Genomic DNA, 8,542 nt, shown 5'->3' with positions numbered 1-8,542 from the left:
TGTGCAACCATCACCATCATCCATCTCCACAACTTGTTCGCCTTCCCGAACTGAAACTCTGTATCCATCACCTAATAACTCCCCATCCCCTCCTCCCTCCAGCCCCTGGCAATCACCATGCTGTCTCTATGAACTGAAGACTCTAGGGCCCTCTCGGATGTGGGCTCAGAGGGTGTCTGTCTGCTGTGACGGGCTTTGGGTCACACCTTCGACAAGAGGCTTTCCCAGGTGATGCTGTGCGCTTCCGATGCAAACCATCAGGAGGCCTGCCCGCCTCTCCCCTTAGCTGCCGGCCGCTCCCCACCCACTCTGCCCCAGCTGCTCAGCCGCCCACCCGCCAGGGCCTTCGCACGCGCCCTTTGCTCCCCGGCAGATTCCTTCGTATCTTCCGGATTTTGGCTTCAGTGTCACCCCCTCGTAGATGCTTCCCTGCGTACCCCCAGCCTCTTCCCCATAGTCACCTTCTCTGTTTCATTTTCTTTACGACGCCTGTGACAACCGGACATGACCATGTTTGGTAGTTGTTTGTCTGTTGTCGTCTGTCTCCAAGGTAAACGCCGTGGAGCAGGGGCCCGTCCCCACTGTGACCCCAGGTCATGGGCCGGGTCATGTGGCCGGGTTTCAGGCAGCACGCTCTTTCTCTGGCACCCCATCTCCTGTCTGCGTCTGACCCACGGTGACTCCAGGGGGCCACTCAGATCATCCAGGAACTCTCTCTACCTGACTGGCCTCAAACACACTGCAAAGCCCCCCCCCCCTTTTTTAAAGTATATTTTATTGATTTTTTTACAGAGAGGAAGGGAGAGGGATAGAGAGTTAGAAACATCAATGAGATATGAAACACTGATCAGCTGCCTCCTGCATACTCCCCACAGGGGTATGCCCGCAACCAAGGTCCATGCCCTTGGCTGGAATCGAACCCGGGACCCTTCAGTCCACAGGACTACGCTCTATCCACTGAGCCAAACCGGTCAGAGCTGCAAAGCCCTTTTGAAATGCAAGGTCACAGTCACAGGTTTCAGGAATTAGGAAGTGGGCAGGTTGTTGTTTTTTTGGCGGGGGTGGGGGGTGGGGCATTATTCTGTCTGCTAGAGGACTCCGTAAATACTTGTGGAATGAATGATAAATGAACGGGTGGCTCCCTTTATGAATGGAATGCTGAGTTCTGAATCCCAGGCCTGGCTTAGCCACTGCCTGGCTGTGAGACCTTGGGCCAGTCCTCTTTCTCTGAGCTTCTGTTTCCTGCTTCATTAGCTGTCGCCCGAGCACCCACTGTGTACCCCACTCTTGGTAGACACTGGGGATGCCGAGACAAGGAAAGGAGACCCCTGCCTGCCGAGAGGTTGGCTTCTGGGGAGGGGCCTGGGATGGGAAAACCTGACAGTCTTCTCAGGCCCACATTTAGGCCACCTCAGAGAGCTGTCAAGTCAGAGTGGGTGGGCCCACCTAGCAGGTGACATTTCAAAGGGCTCTTGACGCATGAGTAGGAGTTTATGCGGTAGAGAAGTGGAAAGGGCATGGACGGCCTGGGACAGGCCACTGACCTCTTTGAGGAACTGGGAGGAGTGTGGCTGGAGCCCAGTGGGGGTGGAAACATGTCTGGAAACAAGGCCTGAAGGCCACGGTCAGGAGCTTTGGCTCTGCCCTCAGTTCATGGGACCACACCAGGTCTTGAAGCACAAGAGAGACGTGTGCAGCTTGGCATCTAGGCCACCACCAGGTAGAGAGGGGGTTGAGGGTCTAGGGCAGGGGTGGGCAAACTTTTTGACTCCAGGGCCACAATGGGTTCTTAAACTGGACCGGAGGGCCGGAACAAAAGCATGGATGGAGTGTTTGTGTGAACTAATATAAATTCAAAGTAAACATCATTACATAAAAGGGTACGGTCTTTTTTTTTTTTTTTTAGTTTTATTCATTTTAAACGGGCCGGATCCGGCCCGCGGGCCGTAGTTTGCCCACGGCTGGTCTAGGGTCCGAGCATGAGATGGAGGTGGCCTGGACTGGGCAGGGACATTGGGGATGGAGCGAAGAGGACAGCTCAGCCGGCGTGGCTCAACGGTTGAGCGTCGACCTATGAACCAGGAGGTCACGGTTCGATTCTGGTCAGGGCACATGGCCGGGTTTCGGGCTCCATCCCAAGTATGGGGCGCACAGGAGGCAGCCAATCAATGACTCTCTCTCATCAATAATATTTCTGTCTCTCTCTCCCTCCCTCTCCCTTTCTCTCTGAAATCAACACACACACACACACACACACACATATATATATATATATATATATATATATATATATATATTTATTTATTTATTTAAAGAGAGAGAAAGAGAACAGAGCTGAGATTAGGAAGTGGGAAGTGGGACAGGGTGAGAGGTTGAGAAGGGCGGGTGAGGAAGAGCTCAGACGTGGCTGTGGCGGGGGGGGGGGGGGGGGGGGTGGGGGGGGGACGGGCGAGATGGAAACATCTGTGGGAGCTCCTTGCAACTGTTGAGTGGCCCGCGAGCTGGCCCGGGTCGGGACTTTGTGAGAACCCCGGGGAGAGGCTGAGAAGCAGCCCGGTGGACTCGCAGGCCTCTCCCTGGAAGAGAGATGGGTCGTGACCGCCAAGGGCACAAGATGGCCTCAGTCTGCTGAGGGCTGGGGCCGTTTAGCGCCCGTCCACATTCTCGCATCATTTACCAACAAACACGGCGGCTCCCCGGTCGGGCTGTGGCGCCATCTCCCCATTTCCAGAGACACACGGGGAGGTGAGCAGGGACACGTGCGATGGACCTCAGGGGCCCGGCTCACGGGGGATTTTGCAAGTCTCTGGAGACCCAGAGGGTGGAGGGTGGGGGTCCCCTCTGATGGTTTCCAGCCACAGAAAATTTCCTCCGATCTGGAGGAAGCGGGAGTTCTTCTTTCAGAACATCGATGTCAATCTTTGCTCACCGGTGACTAAGAGTGGCTGAGGCTGTGGGTGTAGACGGCGCTTAAATAGCAGACCTGTTGTCTTCCGGCGAGAGCAGACACCTGGCTGGGACACCGGACAGGAGCATGGCCGGCCTGCAGACCCCGCTCCTGGCTGCCCTCCTGCTCCTTGCTCTGGCTCCTCAAGCAACCGAAGCAGGTGAGGCTGGGGAGAGGGAGGGCTCCCTGCAGAAGCCTGGGTTGCATCCTGGGCATCTTCCTCGGGGAGTGGAAAGACACGGGCTGAGGGCAGACACCCCAGTCTGCCGCTGGCTCTTGAACTCGTCCCATTGCTTCTCTGGGCCTCCGCTTATACATCTGTTAAATGGGTCGCCTTGGAGGCTTGAGTGCAGAATCGGTCTCAGCAGGGTTCGGGGGTGTGGTAGGCATGGCCTGGGGTCCCCTACTCCAGAGAACTGGAGCATAGGGCCCTTGGGGTGTGGTGAAGGCGCCGCTGAAGACGGACGCCTGGGGTGGAGGACAGGAGCTGGGGCCTGGGATATTCCCATGGAAAGGCAGCTGGCCCTGCCTCCCACCTCCCCATCTTTGCTCCAGAACCTGCCCTGGGATCCTGACTTCTTTTTTTCTTTTTTCAATTTTTCTTTTTTAAAAAATTTATTTAAGAGAGGGAGAGGGAGAGGGAGAGGGAGAGGGGAGAGGGAGAGGGAGAGGGAGAGGGAGAGGGAGAGGGAGAGGGAGAGGGAGAGAGAGGAGATAGAAACATCAATGATGAGAGAGAATCCTAGATCAGCTGCCTCCTGCACGCCCCACACTGGGGATCGAACCCACAACTGGGGCATGGAATGGAACTGTGACCTCCTGGTTCATATGTCAACGCTCAACCACTGAGCCTCGCCTGGGATCCTGTTGTTTTCACGCCAATGGACCCGCTCCTGCCCTGTGTGGGTAGGGGAGGAGCCCTGGACGGGAGTCGGGCAGCGAGGAACAGTGCTGCTCAGGGATGAGGTTCCTGTGCGTCCCCTGCCTTAGAGGCCCCCAGAGCCAGCGCTGTTATTACCCCCTCGGTCAGAGGAGGAAGTTGGGCCTCAGAGACGTTCCATGACTTCCCTCAGGGGCGGGTGACTCAGGGCAGAGTGGGCCTCGAACCTTGTCTCCAAGGTCGTGCTGTGTGACTGGGGCAAGTCCTCCCCCTCTCTGGACTCGGCCTCTCCACGGAGGGGCTGGCATGGCTGTGCCCTGAGCGGGCTTCTGCATTCCCCGGGTCCGCACTGCCCGTCGGCTCAGCAGAGCTGGTGGAGCAGCCACCCACAGGCTCCCGGGTGATGCTGGCGCCCACGGGGACCTCGCCTTGAAGAGCAAGGCCCCTGTTCAGAGGCTCTGGGTTCCGCCTGGAAGCGTCGGGCATTGTGGATGCTCAGCTGTTCTGCATCCCTCACCCTTGACCTGACCCACCCGGAGTAATGACATTGGGCCCTTCGTGGCTTCTCAGAGGCCCAAGATCGGGGACACTGAGGGCCCAGAATCCTCTGGACCCCGACCTTCCACATGAGAACAGAAAAGCTGGGACAGAGGCGGGGCGGGGGAGACTTCCCTGGGCCCAGCCTGTGTCCCTCTGAGCGCCCCTCTGCCCCAGGCCCTTATGGAGCCAACGTGGAGGACAGCGTCTGCTGCCGGGAATACGTCCGCCGCCCGCTGCCCCCGCGCCTGGTGAAGTATTACTACTGGACCTCGGACTCGTGCCGGAGGCCTGGCGTCGTGTGAGTGGGGCGCTGGGGAGGCAGGGGCCCCGATGGATGTAGCCCAGGGGCTGGTGGGCGGGGAATGCAGCTGGGCATCTGTGGACGGGCTGGAGTCGGTGGCTCAGCCCAGGCTTGGGCGTGCCAAGAGAGGAAGTCATGCGGTCATTCAAGAAATATGATGGGGCTCTGCTATGTGCCAGGCAGCGTGCCCGGCTCCGAGGCTGCAGAGCTGAAGGAGCAGGTGCCCCCAGCCCGCGGGCATGGGGGTGTAGGCAGTGTAGAAGCTATAGGCCATGGGGTACAGGGTAGCTGGTGGGTGGAGCCAAGGAGGATGCTCTTATCAGCAGCATCTTGGACCCTCCCCAAGGCAGCGGATCTTCCCAGGAGAACAGTATGAAGCGCTCACACTCATGAGTGTTCGGCCTGGGCCAGGCACTGTGACCGCATGGAGTCCTTGGCCCTCACAACAACCCTGCGGGGAGGTGCGCTTACCCCCACTTTATAGATGGAGGAACAGGCTCAGGGAGTGACTTGCTCACCGTGGCCCAGGCTGAGCCAAGATTCCCGGGTCCTTGTTCAGGCCTGAGCCTCACTTACCCCATCAGGATCACCCAATGACCACCTTCGTTTATTTTTGTGGATCGCATTTGTAGAGAGTGCTTGCTGAGTGCTAGGCACTGTTATTAACACTTTATAAACAGCAACTCATTTAATCCTTGAAACAACCTTAAGTGGGAGGTGCTGTTACGATCCCCTCTTTACAGGCGGGAAAAGGGGCCCAGAGAGGTTACTGGGCCTCTTGAGCACCACAGGGCACAGCCACAGTAAGTGGGAAGTGTAATGCTGGCATATACTAGATGCTCAATAAAAGGCAGCAGACGTGTGATCTTTGGACTTGGAGGTGGAGGAATGCAGCTTGACAGAGGGGGAGATTGAGGGCTGAACCTTGCCCAGCGCCCCACGGGAGGCGGGGCAGGCTGCCCACAGGGCCAAGACAAACATCGCCGCCTTCTTTGTTCTTCCTGCTCATTGGTGGTCTGTGGGATGGGGCAGGGCAGGGAAGTGGGGGAGCTAGGAGCTCCCCGGCCCCACGGACAGCCTCCTTTTTAAGTCATATTTTAATTCTATTGGAATCAAGTTATTGGTAACTCGAGAGCAAATAAGCTAAAAATGAGAAAGTAGGTGTTTGAGGTCTTTAATCTGAAAACCAATCCCAGAAATACGATTTATCTACATCCCTTCATTTTATTTATCTATTTTTATTTGAATTATTTATTATTTAAAGTATAACATAAATCTCCTTTCCCCCATTGACTTCGGCCCCCCCCCCCCCACACACACACACACACTGGCTCCTCTTGAAAGTCAGGAAGGAAGTCCTGGGCTGAAGGATATCCTACCAACAATGGTGCGGGCAGGGTGCCCCGGGGCCCAGCGTGGTGTTTGCCGAGGCTGGGCGAGGGTGGGAGCCTTTGCCCGCAATTGCAGTGTGATGCTGGGCCAGTGTTCACCTCTCTGTGGCTGGGGCCTCTCAGGAGGGCCTGGGTGGGGACACTCACCAGAGACACTGCCCCTAGTATCCAGCTCACGGCGAGCACGGTGAGGCCGAGCTTACCAGCTCTGGCACTCGGGCAAGTTGCTTTGCCTCACTCCCCGCAGCTAGGAAGTGGATAGAATAATCTGACCTCATAGGATTGCTGTAACGGTGTATTAAGAAAATTACTGTTAAGAATTCAGGCCAGCCCTAGCCGGTTTAGCTCAGTGGATAGAGAGTCGACCTGTGGACTGAAGGGTCCCCGGTTTGATTCCAGTCAGGGGCACATGCCCGGGTTGCAGGCTTGATCCCCAGCAGAGGGCGTGCAGGAGGCAGCCGATCAGTGATCCTCTCTCATCATTGATGTTTCTCCCTCTCCCATCCTCTCTGAAATCAATAAAAATATATTTTTTAAAAAGAATTCAGGCCAGCACCTGGCACAGTTTTATAGGCCCTACCATCCACTGTGCATTCAGTTTATATTAACTCACCAGATCTCATCAGAATCCTATGAGGTTGGACCACAATGATCATCCCTATTTTACAGATGTGGGAACTGAGGCTCAGAGAAGTTAAAGGACTTGCTAACCAGTCACAGGGCTAGGATTTTAACCCAGATAAGTTGGCTCCAAAGTTCACGCTCTTGGACCCTGCCCAATGCTCTCTCTCCTAAGGCAAAGTTTGCAATGACCATGAGACTCCAGGGCACTCGGCTCCCTGGCCTGACCGGGCACTCAAGGCTGAGGCAGGGATTACCTGGGAAGTTCTGATGCTCACCCTCCTCCTCCTTAAGAAATGTGTTTGCATACAGCAGGCGGCTCATAAATGCTAAGCCACTCTATATAGACGGCATCTCTACATACAGTAGGTGACTCATAAGTGCCAAGCCTTCCTGGTGGGATGTGGTGTCCTCCCTGCATGTCTCATTGTCCCCCCCGGCATCTCCTCCTTCCAGCTTGCTAACCATCAAGGACCGGGAGATCTGCGCTGACCCCAGGGTACACTGGGTAAAGAAGGTTCTCCAGAAGCTGGACTAATGAGGAAGGGTCCTGCCCCGGTGACCGTGGCCTTGGCTCCTCCGGGAAGGCTCACGGAGCCCTACCTTCCGGCCCTGACAGCTGCGCCCCAGCCAGTGACTCTGTCTGTAACCCCCGATCTCCATCCCTACGCTCATCCCCCCTCTTACGCCTCCCACCCAGCCTCTGCCCCACTGTAGCCAGCGGGTCCACAATTCTGGTCAGTCACTCCCCTGCTCAAAACCCTCCCATGGCTCCCCATTGCCCTAGGCCGAGGTCAGAGCGCCCAAGCTTGGCACCATGCCCTCTGGATCCTGGTCGCATCTCCGTCTCCAGCCCCATCTCACATCCCTTCATGCACGTTGGATTCCAAACCAGCGCCAATTACATTCCTACTTCCGGACGGTTGCCTGTGCTGCCTGACACCCAGGATGTCTCTCCATCCCTGCACAGCCCCACCAGCCCTCTCAGACTGAGCAGCCAGTAATTGAATTTCAATTATTTCATTTTTTTCCCTTTGATGCTAGGTTGGCAGAGTCCGTGTCTGTCACTTTCTACCAAAGAGTCCTAAGTGACTCACTATTTCTACGTAATTGATTTCATTTTTTGGACTTCCACTGGCCCTCTGCCCTTCTTAACAGCCCTGGTTACAGTCTGCCCAGAATCCTCGCACGGCTGGACCAAGGTCCACAGCCGAGTTACTTTGTCTCCTGGCCTCCAGGACAGAGCACAGGGCCTGGCTCAGAGTCAGGACCCAGCAGACTGAATCCATAAAAGTAAGGCCCCTCTCCCGCCCCCCCAAGGCCCTCATACATCAATGCCGAGGCCACAGGTCATCCAGGGAGCTGGGTCCCTTGTGAAGCCTTTAATTTTCCCAGGTTCGACTTTCTTTCCCCATTTTACCTCTGTGCTGGGTCTCTTTACCCTTCCTGCTTCCCTCCAGTTTTTACTGCTCCTCCAACCTCCCAAACCCAGACCTTACCTTTTCAGAGCCCCTGACTTTCCCTTCCTGTTTCCCCAAATAGCTGATGACCGAATTCATGCTATGGTGTGAATGACTACCCTTGGCTTGGTATTTAACTCGAGTTAAATTTGTATAAGAGAAGAAGGCAGCCCGGCCAGTGTGGGTCAGTGGTCGAACATTGACCTATGAATCAGGAGGTCACGGTTCAATTCCCGGTCAGGGTACATGCCCAGGATTTGGGCTCGATCCCCAGTGTGGGGCCTGCAGGAGGCAGCGGATCAAGATTCTCTCTCATCATCGATGTTTGTATCTCTCTCCCTCTGCCTTCCTCTTTGAAATCAATAAAAATATATTTTAAGACAAGAAGGCAAATGCTTAAGA

At 55.8% G+C, this 8,542-nt stretch overlaps 1 protein-coding gene across 1 annotated transcript; it reads left to right on the top strand.

Moving 5' to 3' along the window:
* Positions 1-2,452: 2,452 nt before the first annotated feature.
* Positions 2,453-8,542, top strand: CCL22 (C-C motif chemokine ligand 22). Its single transcript, XM_059667963.1, has 3 exons — positions 2,453-3,107; positions 4,542-4,665; positions 7,137-8,542. Exons 1-3 carry the CDS (start codon positions 3,035-3,037, stop codon positions 7,216-7,218), a joined length of 279 nt encoding a protein of 92 aa, XP_059523946.1. The 5' UTR covers positions 2,453-3,034; the 3' UTR covers positions 7,219-8,542.

Source organism: Myotis daubentonii, chromosome 15, assembly GCF_963259705.1.
Source record: "Myotis daubentonii chromosome 15, mMyoDau2.1, whole genome shotgun sequence".
NCBI classification, from domain to species: domain Eukaryota; kingdom Metazoa; phylum Chordata; class Mammalia; order Chiroptera; family Vespertilionidae; genus Myotis; species Myotis daubentonii.
Note: the sequence above shows the minus strand (reverse complement) of the source record. Positions and strands in the feature narration are given on the sequence as shown.

Coding starts and splice junctions, on each gene's coding strand:
- CCL22 (XM_059667963.1), top strand. CDS start 3,035: ATGGCCGGCCTGCAGACCCCGCTCCTGGCTGCCCTCCTGCTCCTTGCT. Junction 3,108..4,541: donor TCCTCAAGCAACCGAAGCAG/GTGAGGCTGGGG, acceptor CCTCTGCCCCAG/GCCCTTATGGAGCCAACGTG. Junction 4,666..7,136: donor TGCCGGAGGCCTGGCGTCGT/GTGAGTGGGGCG, acceptor TCCTCCTTCCAG/CTTGCTAACCATCAAGGACC.